This window comes from Chionomys nivalis, chromosome 3 (genome assembly GCF_950005125.1).
Source record: "Chionomys nivalis chromosome 3, mChiNiv1.1, whole genome shotgun sequence".
Taxonomy (NCBI): domain Eukaryota; kingdom Metazoa; phylum Chordata; class Mammalia; order Rodentia; family Cricetidae; genus Chionomys; species Chionomys nivalis.
In genome coordinates this window covers 95997091-96016249 of record NC_080088.1, presented here as the reverse complement: position 1 = coordinate 96016249, position 19159 = coordinate 95997091, and the positions used below count along the sequence as shown (strand labels likewise).

General features: G+C 42.1%; 1 protein-coding gene across 1 annotated transcript in view; it reads right to left on the bottom strand.

The window, feature by feature from the left end:
- The window catches only part of LOC130871469 (zinc finger protein OBI1-like), a 34321-nt gene extending 16458 nt beyond the window's left edge, over positions 1-17863 (bottom strand). The window contains exon 1 of the mRNA XM_057764832.1: positions 17736-17863. Coding sequence (XP_057620815.1) covers positions 17736-17774 — 39 coding nt within the window. The 5' untranslated portion in view covers positions 17775-17863. The remainder of the gene's footprint in view (positions 1-17735) is intronic.
- Positions 17864-19159: the final 1296 nt, after the last annotated feature.

Here is a 19159-nt window from a genome sequence, read left to right as displayed (position 1 = left end):
CTGGGGGACCTGACATCCTCTTCAGACTTCTGTGATCACCAGGCATGCACGTGAGGCACATAAATACATGTAGGTAAAACACTCATTGTGCTGGATAGTTTTATGTCTGAGAGCTGAGTTAGAGGCTATCCTGGTCTACAGAGCAAGGATAGTTCTAGGTCAGCCAGCATTACACAGAGAAACCTTATCTCAAATTCCCCTCCAAAAGCAAGCAAGAAAAAATTGGGTTGTAGGCAGGCTTATAAGGCATTTTCTTAATCAGCAATTGATGGGGGAGGCCCAGTCCATTGTGGGTTGGTGGTGCCATCCCTGGGCTGGTGTTTCTGGGTCTGTAAGAAAGCAGGCTGAGCAAGCCATGAGGAGAAAACCAGTAAGCGGCATTCCTTCATGGCCTCTGCATCAGCTCCTGCCTTGAAGTTCCAGTCCTGCTAAAGCTCATGTTCTGACTTCCCTCAATGATGGACTATGATGTGGAAGTTTAAGCCAAATAAACCCTTTCTTCCCCAAATTTCTTTGGTCATGGTGCTTTGTCACAGCAATAGAAACCCTAAGGCACTCATGAGTAAAATAAAGACTTTTTAAAAAAGAGTAACAGGGTTGGGGAGATGGAACAGTGGGCAAAAAACATCTTCTACGCAACTGTGCAGACTTGAGCTTGGATCACTAGAGCCGACATAAAAAGCTGGGCATACTGTGTGTACTTGTAGGGAAGAGGACAACCAAATGTAAATGTCGTTGTCTCCTTTCACTGTATGGACTCTCAAGATGGCACTCAGATTTTAGGCTTGATGACCTTACACACTGAGCCATCTGCCCAACTCCAAATTTTGTAATCTGTAAAATTGTGAAGCTTGGTATATTTTTGAAATATATTCATGTTCTTTATGATGAAATAGCATAATAAACACCATCTAGCATTGAAAAAAAAGATCATAAACTAGAAAAAAAACCCTCGGGCATGGCTGTATATCTGCAATCCCAGCACTGGGGGAGGGGAGCTGGTAGAGACTGGTGGATTCTGAGAGCTCGATCCTAAGTGAAATAGTGGGCTTTTAGTTGAGTGAGCATGGTCTCTGAGGAAAACAAAATGGAGAATGGTAGAAAAAGACACCTAATGTCTATCTCTGGCTTCCACATGTGTATGCATGCTTGAACATTTAGGTACATGTTCCACACACACCCCACCTCTCTCTCTCTCTCTCTCTCTCTCTCTCTCTCTCTCTCACACACACACACACACACACAGAGAGAGAGAGAGAGAGAGAGAGAGAAACAGTCTATATAAATGTAAAATTTAACTTAATAAAAATGAAATTAAATCTGAAAAGGAACAACCCAATGAAAAGGCAGACGTTGGGACTGTGGCACAGAACTATGGTACAGTGTGTGCCCAGCAGGTGTAATGCCATGCATCTTTACTCCATTCATGAACAATCTGAATGAACAGTTCCATATGTTTCAAGCCTCTCTCCACGGCAAAAATGAGTTGACAGACTTCTGTCTACTAACAATACTAAGAATCCGTGAAAACACTCCCCATCAAATGGGTAGGGAAAGCAGAGGCATACCTGGGCATGAATTCTGCCTTGGCCGACGTACCATGTCACTGAGAAATGATCCTAACAAGTAACTCCAGTGGAAGATTTGGGAAATGCATATGGCACCCCATCTCTGCAGTCTTCTATGGGTGGATCCTAAGTCATCTCACACTGGGAGGGCACAAATCTAGGCAAGCACGAGTCTACTTAGATCATGGAATGAACTCATGGGTTTGTATGGGCTTTCAAGTACTCCCCTTGGCTCCAGCTCCTGGGATCAGGGCAGAGGAGGCCTGGTTTATCCCTGGAAGGGATGTATCAGCACAGCCTGTTAATTGCTGAGCTAACAGCTCAGCTTTTGTATGGCCTGCCACAGAGAGTTAATCCAGCAAAGGTCAGTAGACACCCGGCAGCTTGCCTGGAAACTCTGCATATCTTGAGCCCTCCCCCACTGCCCACCTCACTGACATCTCCCAGGTCCTCCAGTTCATCCAAGGTAGAATTTGCCATGCACTGAGTTTGTCAGCTTTAAAACATTTTATTTGAGGGAATAGATGCCAAATCTCCAAGCTCTGGGAGCAAAGGCATCTGGACATGTGCAAATTACATTGGCTCTTAGGAAAACAAATGTCCAAAGTGGGCACAGAAACCTCCAGCATGAATACAAGAGTCGGTGGGAACGCACAGATCTCTATTTAGTCCCAGAAGAACATTTACGCACACTTTTCCAGTGTCCACTTCACAGCTTGGACTCTAATAAACTTCCATCATGGAGGGGACACATCCCTAAACACACTGATCCTGAGCACATGGTCAATGCTATGATCAAAACACTAATAGACAAAAAACCTTTGAGATGACAATGGTGCAGCAAGGAGGAAACCCTAGTGCTCTGCTGGAATTGAAATCTATGCAGTGGAACTAGAGAGATGGATCAACAGTCAAGGGCACTGTCTGCTCTTTCAGTCAACTTGGGTTTGGTTCCCAGCACCCACATAGTGGCCCACAATCATCTGCAGGGCATCTGGAATTCTAAGGACAGACTGCCATATTTGAAGACTGGATATAACTAGAAGAGGTCAATCTAAGGAAAAGGTACCTATGCCCACATAAGGTCCAGAGAGGTCTGGCATCTTATGGCTGAGTCATGGATAAGGATGCCTCCTTATTTATTTTCCTACAATATAGTCTGGTTACAATATAAATGAGACAAACTAGAGCAGTGGCTGTTTCATAGCAGCCTTTATTACATTGTAGACCATAGAGAAGTCAAATGGCCGGAGATGTCATACATACAGGCCTTCATGGTCTCTTACTAAGGACACTTGGTTTACAATGGAGCCCAAGTAGTCCAGAAGGAAGGGACTTCAATACAGACCCCGACACTCTCCATTTCTGAGAGGCCCATGTGTACCAGGGAGAGTTAGAGCCTCCTCCCTTTACCCTCCTGCCTCTTACACTTTACTAACACAAAAGCAAAGAATGCCATCAGACAGCGTCTGAGGGCCAAGGCAGAGAGTCCTCTGCTTTGTGAGGACCTGCCTACAGGGTGTTTCTATCATGTATTTTAAAGTGTCTGTTCATATAGAAAAAGATATATAAAACTGTTACTACACAGGGAGGTGGAGCTTGGGATAGCCTAAATATTTGTTCACAGGACATGGTCCTGCATATATCACTCTAAAATAAACTTTCTCATCTTCCCCTTGAGGTTAAGAGCTGTATCTTTGCATCAGTGGTCTTGGCACCTAAAAAAATGAAACCCACCGACAATCCATTTTCACCAGGGAAATCACATGAATTTCTGTCCAAGAACTCTGAAACCACAGGCTGCTTACTATACTCACCTATGAAATCTAACTAAATGGGTATCAGTTGACACCAAAATAAATTTCATACAATAGGAAGATAAAGCTAAAAGTGTGACCTGGGGCATCTCACAGGGCCCCTTGCGAACCTGTAATTGGGGCTGTACTAGCAAAAGCTTTATCTACCTGGGAAAAGGCATTTGGTAGCTTTACTCTCATATTCACCACCAAAGTCAACTTTGCCTTGCAAATTAGAAAACATCCTCGGTGATGTAGGAAGGAAGATTTTACTCAGCTTCACTTTCTGGTTACAGTCCATCATGGCAGGGACACCATGGCCACAGGAGCTTAAAGAAGCTGGTCACATCACATGCACAGCAATGAATTAATGCACATTGCTCAGCTTCCTTTTCCCATTGTACACAGTCCAGGGTCCCTACCTAGTCTAAGGAATGGTCCAGCCCACAATTAAGATGTGCTTTTCTGAATCAATTCAGGCAATCAAGAACATCTGTCACAAGCATGGCCAGAGGTTTGCCTTCCCCTGTAATTTTAGATTCTGACAAGTTGGCAATACTAACCATCACAGCTTGTAAGACACTGTATAGGGTACTATTACCCTCCCAAACCAAAGAAGATTCACTAGTGGCAGTAGCCTACCAAAACTGAAGATCAGAACACTTAACTGCCGAAAAATGAGAGGTTATAGCCTCTTCCTTGGAGAACAATTTTATGCTAACTGGACTAGTTAGTTAGTATAAAATGCTGCGCAAAATTAGGCAAACGGGGCCTCCGACACTGGGTACTGAATCATGGGTGCCTGGTCTAGAGGTTGCCCTTACCTGTCTTGGTTGGTTCCCTTAGCAGAGACCTTGCTGATGCTGCTTCTGGCCCTGCTGTTTGGATGTTATCTATTAAACCTTTAAACAAAATTGGCTTCACTAAAATATATTAAACTCTAACTTTACTTCGGCTTAAGTCTTAAGACTAATCCTGAAACAAGACTCAGAAGTCTTGCTATCTCAGCTGGGGCCTCTGCTTTTTGATGTCCAATACATAAGGATGGTTGCCCTAGCCAGATGGAGGTCACTAAAGATGAGTGTTCTTGCTCTCCAGCTTCCCATAAAGATTTTTTTTTTGGGGGGGGGGTGACATCTTTCAGGAAGAAGTGAGGCAGTGAGATAGGGCCAGGTACACATGACTGTGAGCCATAAAAAGTTAACTGTAGACCTAAGCAACCAAGAAAGGCTGTTGTGTGAACTGCCCCATTTAAAGAATGTACAATTTCCCTCTAGCTAAAACAAAATCAGTCACCTGTGATAGTAAAAAAAGAGTCAATTCCTTCTGCAACTCACTTCTATGCTTTTATTTTTCTAATAACAACAAATCAACTGTTTTAGATACAAACAACCTGGATATTGAATCACTAGACACCCTAGAGACCTCCCTCTAGCAACAGGTGCAGTCCATAACTGGAGAGGATGGAGGACCCAGAGCCCAAACACAGGACTTGGGCCTATATAGTGTTGAGCAGAGGATGGTGAGCCCCGGATGCCGCAGTTTTATTGCCCCTTACAGCCCTCTCTCCCCAGCACAGGACACCAGCCACACACTCACCATCCCAAGAATTCAGGGCATCCCTAGTTCTCTCTTGTATTTCCCTACCTATTTGTCACAGGATGACAGTGTTTGGAACAGAACTTTGCAGGCCTCCTGTACGGAGATAGGATATGGTGAAAGATCAAACAGAAGCTCCAGCAAGACTGACTATCAAAACTCTCTCTCTCTCTCTCTCTCTCTCTCTCTCTCTCTCTCTCTCTCTCTCTCTCTCTCTCTCTCTCTCTCTCCCTCTCTCTCTCTCTCTCTGTGACTGATCGGATAGTTATCACCCAGCAGGGCCTCATGCCCCACTCTCTTAGACACTGAATGACAGAGGATGGCACCAATCCATGAGTAAATGAAACCAGAACGTAAGTTCCTACCTGCAGGTATTTTAAAGCAGAGCTTTCTGTGGGAGAATCTAGCCCACCATCAGATTTTGCATTTAACTTTGCACATCAGGTCATATCAGCTCAAGAATTATGTACGCATAATATATGATGCAAATAAAATAAAATTTAAGACAGATATATAATTTTATTCATTTATAATTTTTTTAAAAGGATGTTTGCTCCTAGCACTTAAGAGATAGATGAAGGTGGATCTCTGAGTTGAGGCCCACCTGGTCTGCATAGCAATGTTCCAGGACTACCCAGTGAGGCCCTGTCTCAAAACAACAGAAACATTAAAAACAAAACCAAATTTATATTATGTGCATTGGTGGATGTTTGTATTTCTGTGTGCCGCTGCATATCTGCTGCCCACAGAGGCCAGAAGATGGCATTAAAGCCTGTTGCTGGACTTATAGATGGTCATAGGCCACAATGTGGGTGCTGGGAACTAAACCCAGATCCTCTTCAAAATCAGCAAGTGCTCTTAAACTCCGAGCTATTTCTCCAAACCACTTCATGAAAAAGTTGTAAAGGCAGGCTGTTGGAGCAATGGTCCATTGGACCATTGGAGCCGTGTGAAGGGAATTCTGAATGCCTGTGAGAACACTGCAAGAAAACGGAACAAGACTCTTGTGACTTAAGTTTCTTTTTTTTTTTTTATTAATTAATTTATTTAATTATTAAAGATTTCTGCCTCTTCCCCACCACCACCTCCCATTCCTTCCCCCTCCCCCAATCAAGTCTTCCTTCCTCCTCAGCCCAAAGAGCTAGCAGGTTTCTCTGCCCTGTGGGAGGTCCAAGGACCACCCACCTCCATCCAGGTCTATTAAGGTGAGCATCCAAACTACCTGGGCTCCCACAAAGCCATTACGTGCAATAGGATCAAGAACCCATTGCCATTGTTCTTCAGTTCTCAGTAGTCCTCATTGTCCATTATGTTCAGCGAGACCGGTTTTGTCCCATGGTTTTTCAGACCCCGGCCAGCTGGCCTTGGTGAGTTCCCGATAGAACATCCCCATTGCCTCAGTGTGTGGGTGCACCCCTCGCAGTCCTGAATTCCTTGCTCGTGCTCACTCTCCTTCTGCTCCTCCTTTGGATCGTGAGACTTCAGTCCAGTGCTCCAATGTTGGTCTCTGTCTCTGTCTTCTTTCATCGCCTGATGAAGGTTAATATTCAGGGGGATGCTTATATGTTTTTCTTTGGGTTCACCTTCTTATTTAGCTTCTCTAGAATCACGAATTATAGTCTCAATGTCCTTTATTTATGGCTAGAAACCAAATATGAGTGAGTACATCCCATGTTCCTCTTTTTGGGTCTGGCTTACCTCACTCAGGATAGTGTTTTCAATTTCCGTCCATTTGTATGCAAAATTCAAGAAGTCATTGTTTTTTACTGCTGAGTAGTACTCTAATATGTATATATTCCATACTTTCTTCATCCATTCTTCCATTGAAGGACATCTAGGTTGTTTCCAGGTTCTGGCTATTACAAACAATGCTGCTATGAACATAGTTGAGCATATACTTTTGTTGTATGTTTGGGCATCTCTTGGGTATATTCCCAATAGTGGTATTGCTGGGTCAAGAGGTAGGTTGAACCCGACTTTCCTGAGAAACCGCCACACTGATTTCCAAAGTGGTTGCACAAGTTTGCATTCCCACCAGCAATGGATGAGAGTGCCCCTTTTCCCACAACCTCTCCAGCAGAGGCTATCATTGGTGTTTTTGATTTTAGCCATTCTGACCGGTGTAAGATGGTATCTTAATGTTGTCTTGATTTGCATTTCCCTGATTGCTAAGGAAGTTGAGCACGATCTTAAGTGTCTTTTGGCCATTTGAACTTCTTCTGTTGAAAAGTCTCTGTTCAGCTCAGTGCCCCATTTTATAATTGGATTGGTTAACCTTTTACGGTCTAATTTCTTGAGTTCTTTGTATATTTTGGATATCAGACCTTTGTCAGTTGCGGGGTTGGTTGACTTAAGTTTCTTTGAAACATAGGATCGTTCTGGGACTGTTTCTGTGTCCCATGGGTAGAGCAGATAGGAGAGGGTTTGCTTCAGAGTACCCATTGCTGCTTACTGTTGTTAATCGGAATGTTTACGGCCTGAACTCATGTACTCTTTAGGTGACCTCTCCTAACTCTCAAAGTATGAACTGATGTTCTAAATAAAGTCAGCTATGGCATAGGACTTCTGTCTGCCTCATGCATCAGCTCCATTCTCGCAGGTCCCACGACCTCTGGAGTGATGACAGTGGGCCATGGAGGTGGCTCAGTGAATAAAGGAACGTGCCACCAAGCCTCACTACTGTAGTTCAACCCCAGATAATGAAAGGTGAGAATTGACTTCAGAGAGTTATCTGACTTCCACATGTGTACTGTTTGGATGTTTGTGGGTGCTTGCTTATGCACGTCCCCTGTGGTGGTTTGAACAAGAATGGCCCTGATAGGCTTGTATTTGAATTCTTCATCATCAGGGAGTGGCACCACTTGAGAAGGATTAAGTATACCTGTGCCCTTTTTGGGGTTGGTGTACCCTGTGGTGTCACTGGGTGTGGGCACTGAGGTTTCAAAAACCCAAGTCAGGCCCAGTGGCTCACTTTTCCTGTTGTCTGTGGGTATGGTAGAACTCACAGCTATTCTCCAGCGTCATGTATGCCTGCATGCTACCATGCTTCTCAACATGATGATAATGGACTAAACCTTTGAAACTGCAAGCAAGCCCCAATTAAATGCTTTGTTTTATGAGTTGCCTTGGTCATGGTGTCTCTTCACAGCAATAAACAGTGACTAAGACAATCACAAAGTAAATAAATAAAAAATTAAAATTACCTTTTTATTTATTTAATTTTGTTTTTCCAAGACAGGGTTTCTCTGTGTAGCCTTGACTCTCCTAAAACTCACTCTGTAGACCAGGTTGGCCTCAGACTCACAAAGATCCACCTAAGCCGGGCGGTGGGTGGCGCACGCCTTTAATCCCAGCACTCGGGAGGCAGAGGCAGGCGGATCTCTGTGAGTTCAAGACCAGCCTGGTCTACAAGAGCTAGTTCCAGGACAGGCTCCAAAACCACAGAGAAACCCTGTCTCGAAAAACCAAAAAAAAAAAAAAAAAAAAAGATCCACCTGCCTCTGCCTCCCGAGTGCTGGGATTAAAGGTGTGTGCCACCACCACCTGGCTAAAATTACTTTAATTAAAAATGTTGATGTACATTTATTGTGCATGATGATAGGTTTCACAAAGACATTTTAATGTAAGCATATAAGGGAATTTGATCATATGCACCCTTCCATCCCATCTCTCCCTCCTCCATTATTCTGTTGTTTCTATTGTCTTGCTGCTACTTTATTATATATATATATATATATATATATATATATATATATATATATATATATAAAATTTCAAATATATACATGTAATTTAGGATCTATAGTGAGAAAAGGTAGTGTTTGTCTGAGTCTAACTTATTATACTCTGATGATATGCAGTTACACCCATTTCTCTGAAAAAAATAAGACAACTTTGTTCTTTGTATTTGAATGGCTGCACATTTCTTTGCATCCAGTCCCCTGTTTGAGATCAAGGCTAATTCTGAAAGTTGTCCAGTTTGAATAACACTGCCATAAAGAGACACATAAGTATCTTTGGACATATATCTAGTGGTGGTATAGCTGGGTCACAGGACTACCTGAAATATTTTGAAGAGTCCTCATACTGCTTTCCTATGGCTGGCCTAATTCGAATTCCTATAAGTAGTGTATAAGATCCCCACCCTGCACTTTCATCACCAGCATTTACCTGTTTTCTTAACTGTACTCTAACTGGGGTGAGACGGGATCTCACAGCACTTCCCCCATGGCGCAAGGATCTCCAATATTCTTTATATATTTACTGATCATGTGTAGTTCTTCTTTTGAGAACTGTCTGGGTTGTGTGTGTGTTTATGTATGTGTATATGTGTGTGTGTTTAAGACAGGGTCTCTCTACATAACTCTGGCTGTTCTGGAACTATGTAGGCCAGGCTGGTCTCAAACTCACACAGCTTTTATTTCTGCCTCCCAGGTTCTTGGATTAAAGACCTGTGTCACTGAGAATTATCTATTTCATTTGCCCATTTATTAAGTGTTAGTATTTGTGTATCTGGATGTTCTTTTTGTTGTAGTTGCTGTTTTTCTGAGTCTCATGTAGACATGTTGACTTTGTACTTACCATGTAGCAGAGGAGGAGGACTTTGAACTATTTTATTTTGTGTGTGTGTTGGGCAGGGATGCACATATTGCCATGGTCCATGTGTGAAGATCAAAGAACAACTTTGTGAAGTTCTTTCTTCACCTTCATGTGGATATGGGGGGTTAAACTCAGGTCATCTGTCTTCTGGGCAAGTGCCTTTACCTGCTGGGCCATCTCACAGGTTCTGTGTTCTTTATATGTTCTAGACATATATGTTCTGATATTAATCCCGTCAGATGTATAGCTAAAAAGGTTTATTTCATTTGTAGGATGTATCTTATTTCCACTACTGGTTTTTCTTTTGTTGTAGAGTTTTTAATCTCATTCAATCCTTTTGCCAGTTCCTAAATTCTTAATTTTTCAAGGAACCAGAGTCATTTTCAGAATGCCTGTGCCTATATCTTCAAGTGTTTTCTCATTTCAAGTCTTATATTAAGGTATTTGATTCACTCTTAATGACAGGGGACAGGGTGACATTATAGACCTAGTTTCATTCTCCTATATACATGTGGGTAGTTTTCTTTGCACAATCTGTTAGAGGGCTATATTTTCTCATATATATATAATATAAATATAAAATATAAAATATGAACAATATATGTAAATATGTTATATAGTATACTATATATACACATATAAATATACACATATACACTCTTTATCAAAGATTAGGTGCCTATAGCCATGTGGGTTTATTCTGGGTCTTCTACTCTGTTCCACTGATCTACATGTCTGTTTAAGTTAGCACCTCCTGGACATTTTTCACACCTCTCTCTGTTCCACTTGTCAACCTTTCTCTCTGTATATCTGGATAACAACAGTGAGACGTAACCCTGGCACAGCCTGAATATTATACCGTGTTGAAACTTACCCCACAAAACAAATTAATCCACTATTTAAAATTTTAAATTCCATTTATTTATGCAGCTATGTGCAAGGAGAAAGGGTGCAAATGTACCATGTACACATGTGGATATAAGAAGACGAGTGGTGGGTGTTGGCCCCTTTTTCCACTGTGTGGGTCCGAGAGATCAAATTCAGGTCGTCAGACTTTGCAACAAGTGTCTTTACCTGCGGAGCCGTCTTACTAGCCTGACCTATTACCTTTGAATAAGATTCATGCGAGTTCTCAGCACATGGACAGAATGAACTTAGATCCTTAGTGAGAATGTAACATGAAAGAGCTCCAGCCCAGTTCCTGACAGAATCCTTGTTCCCCCCTGAAACCTCAATCAGGTCTCCACAGTCCACATTTCTCCTGGCACCCAAATGCTTCCCTAAGCTCTGCTTATGAGATTCCAGGACTTTCCTAGTCTGTAAGCCTTCTTCAGCATCTCTATCACAACCAGTTCAGAGGATGTAATAACCATATACTCATTTCTGGAAACAGTGGTCCCACTCATGTTACCAATTTTCTGTATTGGTTACTTTTTTCATTACTATGATACTATGAACTGGCAAATCAGCTTAAGGAAGCTTATCTTGCCTCGCATTTGACTGTCCAGAGCATACTGCAGGGAAAGCACGGTAGTATGAGTATGAGGCAGCTGATTATATTATAGCCACAGTCAGGAAGCCCAGCAAAATGGATGCTGGTGTGTTCACTTTCCCCCTTTTTATTCAGTGTGGGATCCCAGCCTATAAAATAATGCCACTCACCTTCAGGGTGGATCTTCTAAGCTCAGTTAAACCTCGCTCTTAAAGACTCTCATGGACATACTCAATTTGTCTTCTACACCCCATCATTAGCAAGCAAGATTAACCATTATAATCACAAACAGATCTGTTATAGTGTAACAGAATCTATAGTTGGAAATAATTCTTTAGCTAGAATTTAACTAATGTGGACAAGGTTGTGACATTTGTTTTGCATAATATATTCCTTAGGACTCCATGTTAAAATTCTCCACTAGTCTAGTTTGCATGAGATACAAACCGAAAGAAGAAAGGTGTTAGGTTTTTAGCTATTGAGTATAGACTGGTGGATGCAATAAGGGTTACAATGACATGCTTGGAACATATTTTTATGATACTTTACCCTGCCAATTGAGAGTATTGTCGTGTGTTAATAGTATTTTAGTCAATAACAACCCACATGGTATTATGGTAGCTCTTGTAAGATAATGTTAACACAAAAAGTCATAACAATTACACAATAGTATCAAGTGTGGACTTCTCTGCATACGCTTGAATCCTCATGCTCAGAAAGAATTGTGGGAAGACACCGGGGTCAACTGTGGTGTAAGTATCAGGTTCTGTTTACATGGAAATGTGGCTGGCAGGAGTCTACAAAAGGAAGGTGGATGTCCTGTAGACTGACCTTCTTCCCTGCATTCTACAGGAATTGGAATAATTGAGCTGTCCAATCAGGTTCTACGCTGAAAGAAAAGGGTGGAGGTAAAAGAGGCTACTGGGTTAAAGTACATGAATATGTGTGGGTTGTGTGACAGTGTGTGATAGACATATGCTATGGGCTTTACAGTGGCTGTGCAGTATCAACTATCTCACTGTAACCCATATGGCAGTCATAGCGAGGATACCAGGACAGCTGAAAGCAGAGCATGGTGAATCGGGGCCAGGAAGTCCAGAAGTGTAGATGGACAAGCTATTGGAATTTGCATAACTAGCACTTACCACCCTGGGCCTCCACCTGTCTAGAGCCCAGTTTCCCAGCTGTCCACTGTGTGGTGTGGATCTGGGACTTAGGCTCTTGTCTGAATGATGTCTTGGGGCCTGGGGCCCTCTTCAGACCTGTCAATGTCCACATGCCCACAACTTCCCAAACTCTGGAGAAACAAAGGGAGCAGGGACAATCAGATACTTTGTGGGCTTGGTGCACAGGAGTGCCCACAATACAGTTCTCACCTCACAGGGAATAAAATGCACTTTATTCCAAGTCAAATATTAGTGGCTGCGGCCTACCAACATGGTTTTAGGTGGAAGTGGTTATATGAACCTTTATAGTCACAAGACAATGTCGTAAATCAAGGCATTCCTAAATATAGTGGTGTAGCTATCAGGTAAGTGGCTGTATTAGTTACTTTTCTGCTGCTGTGATAAAACACCATGACCAAAAGCAACTTAAGGAACAGTTTATTTTGGCTTATGGTTCAAGAGGAGTAAGAGTCCATCAAGGTAGGGAAAGCATGGCAGGGTGGCAGGAGCAGGAAACTGGCTGATCACATTTTTATCCATGTACAGGAAGCAGAGAGGGAGGATAGGAAGTGGGGCAAGGCTACAAGTCCTCAAAGCCTGCCCAGTGGTGTATTTCCTCTAGCAAGGCTGTACCTCCTAGAGGTTCCATAACATCCCCAAACAGCACCACTAGCTGTGAGCCAAGTGTTCAAATACACGAGCCTGTGGGGAGAATTCCTCATGTAAATCGACACAATGGATTGAGGCAAAGTAGGCAAACTTCTAGCACAGGTTGAAGATGCTATGTCTAGTTAGCTTTGGGGTGGTATGAGTCAGTGTTCTGTTAAATTAATACATACCAAACATTTTATCTGTTATAAATGGTATCTATATTTTATACAGGAGGTAGTAATTATATGTCCCTTGTGATACATCACTGCTACATAATTTTGATATTTGTTACTTTTTTTGTTCAAGTTTATTACATAAAATATGTAATATGTTTATTACATAAAATATGATGGGGACATATAAAGGAGGGGTTGTATAAGAATACTATAAAACACAATGAGACCATGGGTATGTTAATTCTGCTGATTGTGGTACTGATGTTATGAATGTAAACATGTCAGCAAACAAAAATATATGCAAATCATGTCAATTATAAGCTAATAAACTTGGAGAAGATGTATCAAATCCTAGTGTTAAAAATGAAGCATATAGTATTGATTACATAAAGACAATATTAGGTAAAACAATAAGGAGACTAAGAATTTATTGCCTAATCTCTGATCTCAATAATTAAGAAAACAAATTTTTTTTTCAAAAGAAGGACTGACAAGATAGCTTGCTTACTTATTTTGTGTGTACGAGTGCATGAATGAGTCTGAGACAGAGACTGTATGGAGACCAGAAGACAATGTTCAGGAGTCGGGTCTCTCCTGTTATGTGGGTCTGGAGATCACCAAGGCTGATGACCTCAGTTCTATCTCCAAGACCCACATAACAGGAGAGACCCGACTCCTGAACATTGTCTTCTGGTCTCCATACAGTCTCTGTCTCAGACTCACTCACACACTCGTACACACAAAATAAGTAAGCAAATACAATTTTCAAAAAAGTTTGGGGGAGAATATAAAAATCCAAAATAAAGGAAATAATGAAGAGGTATTGAAAATGAACATATCACAGAGAATATCAGCAATTCCAGGCAACTTCAATAAGGAAAAATAGCATGTTAATTTGTATTATATATTTAAACTCATACCTCACATCATAGTGTGAGACAGCCTATGAAGTGTTTTCTCAGTGATTCTGACATTCTACAAACATCACCAAGTAAACTTATACAAACCTTAGTTATGTGCCACCATCATATATGAATCTACTGAGAGCATAACATCTTGATGTGTCACATGTCTATATATTATGAAGTTGGCAATTAGATGAATAAACAGAATAAATAGAACTGTGGGTATGAAGACAGAGTCCTTAAAAACATCCTTGCCTTTTGGATTCCCAGGTGACAGACTGGACTGCATCATAGGAAAACAATCCCTTTCCAATGGAAACTACACTTTCTTCATACCATGTAGGAAGTCATTCATAAATTATAAATCTAAAATCACACTAAGACATCCAAAAGGTGTTATGAGGGGTGGAGTGGGAACACAACAGTGTTATGGGAAATCTCTTCAAATATACACAAAACTTTATTTTTAAAAATTCATAATTTAACCTACACTAAAATAATTGTATTCATCAAATAAAACAAAGAGTAAAAAATGAAGTGGCCCAGTGGAAGAAACCAACTGTCTCACATACATCTGATAACTTTAAATAAGGAAGGAAAATAGCCAAGGGATTTGAAAAATCTGTGGGTTTTTTTGTTTGTTTTTTATTTTTTTTGAAAAATCTGTTTTATATAGTATGTACATGTTCAATAACCATAAAAATTGAGAATACATTTAGAAATGAGAAAAATATATAAAATGAAATTGCAAGACAGACGAACAGTATTGATGAACATGGAACAACTGAACACAAACTTAAGATGAAGTGCAAGTTGTTATTTCTTTGGAGAAAATGGCTATGAAAGAGGCAAAATATTATCTGTCACAGGTATAAATTTATGTCATGATAACACAGAAGACATAGAAATAATAACATAAGAAGCTGAAATCCTGGGAACGGAGACAAGAGGAGATACATTCAGGAAGTGACAAATGATTATGTATCCTAGGTGACCGTCCCCTCAAGGTCTTTTCTGAGTAGTTAACATTAACAGTGAAGCATGGGCTAAGTTTTGCATAGATATCGTATGCCGGTGATATTTCACCTGGACATAAAATTTGCAAAGGAAATAGGTAGAACTTATTAGAAAATAAAAATTCAGAGAGGCACATAGAAGTGACCAAGTTACATATACCATTTGTGTTGAAAAAATTGTAAGCATAACCTTTTCCTCCTAAGTTAGTTAATATTATCCCATCAATTTCAACTTGCTTAATTTTTAATAGAAGGAAAAGAACCACAAAACCCTGGAATTTTTCTTGAAGGTTTAATATATGCATGCATAAATAGATAATATATTTATGTACATGTGTGTATCCATAGTATATATAATATTAACCTAGAAGTAAGAGCAATAATATGCTATTATTATACGATTCTAACATATGGTATATAACTCTAATACTACAATAACAAACTCCAAGGAATCCCAATATAAGACCCATTGATGTATTTATATGGATGTGAGGTTTGTATTAAGAGCAACAGAAACACATGTATCAACCCAACCATATTAAAAAAAAACCCACTATTAGTAGAGAAAATATAACCAAAGACTGAAAGCTCTGGCATCCAGAATGGGCGTGCACCCCTTCCTAAGTTCCCCACTCTCACCCCAGCTCGTCCTGTCTACAAGGTCCACCTTGGAAGGAGTTTAATACCCACCAAGTGTCTTGGTCTCAATGTATCCCACTTCAAGGAAGTAATCCTAAGCCTGAGAACTCTAGAAGCAGAGGAGGCTGGGCCTGTGCAAATGGCAACGAATCACAGTCAAAACAAACTTTTTAAGGTGGATGTACAAGCACTTCATCGGATCTCAATTCCCCCCATTGATGAAGAGTTAAAAGCCACAAGCCACTGCTACCCCAGAAGAGGTTTGAACACTCTTCTGGTGGTGACTTGAACCCCACCAGGGAGTGGTTACTGCACACAGCAGACCTCCCGTAGCTTCAGTACAGAATAAGGCCGTGCCGGACAAGTGTTTGAAAAGACCTGGATAGGGCAAATGAGGAATCCTGGTACAATGCTAATGAGAATATAAATTATGCAAAAACAGTTTGTGTTCCATTTCAAAACTCTAAGCGGAACTACCATATAACCCAAACATTATGATATTGGTTATGTATTCAAATAGCAATCAATTTGCCAGAGAAATGGCATCATTCCTGTGTGTGCTGCAGCATTAGTCCTGCTCACAGACCAGACACGGAAACAGCTGACACTCCTTTTAGATGACAGTACACCAGGACTTTCCTTCCAGTAGCAGGACATCCAGGTGCTTCCCTCCTAGAGGAGGAGGGGACCCAGCAGTAAGATTGGCTATCCTTACATGACGCTAACATGCAGTTTATACCTCGAATACTGTGATAACTGTCCAAGGGGCTCAACGCTGTATTTATACCATCCATCGATGGATGTATTGTTAAGAGCAACAGAAAGACATATTGATATAACCATATGAAAAAATGCATTACTAATTAATCGAAAACACACACACAACCAACAGCAAATAAAGCAGGGGACCTCTTGGCAGACTGATGGGACCTTGGCACTTCCTATGCCCTCCCTGAAGCTCACCCCACATTTCAGGTCTACTCAGTGTTACTAATTAATCCAAGAGACCAAAGACTGGGGACTAGGCAATTACAAGAACTTGGCGTCAGGCAGTTCTGAAACCTACCACCTGGAAAAGACACGAGGGCGGGATGAGGACTCTCACAGTTCCCTATGAGAGGGAACACAAAGACATCTCACAAGCTGTCCTGTTCTGGGGGCGGGGAGGACAAAAGGAATAGTTTCTTTGTAACAGGAACTCAAGTGATTCTTCTCCTGAAATGTTCATAAACAAACATCCTTGGGACTAGAGAGACAGCTCAGCAGTTAGGAGCAGTTGCTGTTCTTCCAGAGGATCTGGAACTTGGTTCCCAGCATCCATATTAGGTAGCTCAGCAACCTGCGGCAACTCCAGTTCAGGGGATCATACCCCCTCTCTGGCACTGCTCTCACTGGTGCACATGCATACATACACTCAGGCACAAATACATACACACACACACACACACACACACTCATGCACGCATGTGCGTGCGCGCTTAAAAAAATTGTTAAAATCCATTTCTCTGGTACCTGGAAGAAAACAAAACATGTTTTTTTGTTTGTTTGTTTGTTTTTTGTTTTTTTGAAAAAGAAATATTGTGTTTGAGATATACGATGAGGACCAAATGGGAGGCGTTCGGTGTAGCCTTTCTGGGGAGCACCTGTGGGAAGCCAGGGGCGCGCACAAATGGTGGAAGGAGAAGTTACAGTGTTTGGGAGTGTGGGCGGGGATGTGGAATTTGAAGAACCAGGTAACCAGACTTCAGAGGAGCTGGCCTAGGTTCTGGGTTTGGATCCTGCTTCACATACATCTGTCAAGTCCAGGGACTAGGTGGAACGTGGGGAGGACGAAGGGGCTGGGGATCTAGGAACATACAGAGCTCCTTTCGTGAATGAACGTCACTTTGGGAGACTCTTCCCTGATGAGCCACCAAGTCCTCGCCACACGTGATCCGGAGCAAACGGGCAGCCAGCGCAGAGATGCCCTCGCTGAGAGGGCTCCAGAGCCGGCCGCAGTCCCCACAGCGGGAGGGACAGCCCCACTGCCCAGGGGACCCTGCACGGACGCCCGCTCTGCCTGGCCGCGGACCCCGCTCCGCCGCAGCGCTCGCGCACCGCCACCTCCGGGCGCCACAGGCACACTCACCATGTCCGCTTCTCGGTGCCGCCGGCGCCCTCCTACCATTGCCCTGCATCCAGGGCGTCACTGCGCCACCAGAGCTGCGCAGGAGCTTCCCGGGCAGCAGACACACAGCCCAAGATGGAGGGTTCCAGACAAAGGCCTGGCGACAGGCAGAGCCCGCCCCCGTCCATCGTCTGTGTGTCTGATTGGACATGCCTCAGCCTACGGCTTTCGATTGGGCAGGGCTTCGTGTCCTTCCCACTGAGTGACAGCAGTTGTCGCCAAGGCACGGTTAAAGGAGCCTAGGATGACGGGTTCTCAGGTGCAGCTGCTGGGGACTCTGGCTCCTGTCAGGTAAAATACATGTATGTGTTTATTAGTCACAAACGCGAAGAAGATAACAATTTTCAAAATTCCAGATTTTCTGAACTCTATTCTCATTAACTTGGCCTTCAAAATAGAAAGAGCTATCTAATGCTTTTATATATATATATTATATGTATAATATATATTATATATATATATATATTCAGACTAAAAATTGGAAAGAAACAAGCGAAGCCAATTTTGGTGGCACATGCCTGTATGTACTTTTAGAACTTGCAAGGTAAAGGCAGGGAAAGTGCAATCTCAAATCCAGTTTGGCTACAATGAGTTTTATGCCATCCTGGAATGCATATGTAGACCCTGTCTCAAAACAAAGAACTACAACCCATGAAATGGATGGTAATGGCCCAATGCACTTAAACATATCTTTAAAATCTTATCAGTGTAAAACTGGTGACTTTTATGTTCTGTTGGGACAAAAACCTTCCAAACTCAGCAAATGTTTTAAGGTTGTAGTTCGTCTCAGTTTAGAACAGCTACAACATCCTTTTGAGAGCTGTGACTTTCCTGATCTCAGGAAGTAGAAGGGACTGTTCTGCCAAACGGGAGGGAATGGAAGTCCTGATTGGTATTTCTCCTAAAGCCCAGAGAGGAGAACCAGAGCAGCCCGAAAGAGAGCAGAGAACTTCAACCAGAACCGCGCAGAAGTGAACCACTGCTTCCCAACAGCTGTTGCAGACAGGACAGAGGCAGGCAGGGACTGTAGGGTCGTGAGAGGAGAAAGTGTTATGTCTTTATATCTAGCTACAGCCTTGGTCTGTAGAGTTTAACAAAAGATAACCTTCCAATCTTGCTATTTGTTCTAATGATCAAGCTGTGGGTGTTGCTTCCTTCTGTGATGTGGGATATTGTGTGACTTCTGGAACAGTATATTTCTATACATATTTCTGTGGACTCAACAACGTCTAACAAAAAGAAAGGGAAATCAGTGTTTACATGAAACCTATTGTTAGCCAGGTAACTTGTAAGCAAAATGTCGTTCAGTCCTGGCAGCCTGCTTTTCTCTATAGTCTAGATAATGGTCTGTGGTAGCCATGCTTCTGGTTGTGAGTAGGTGTGCT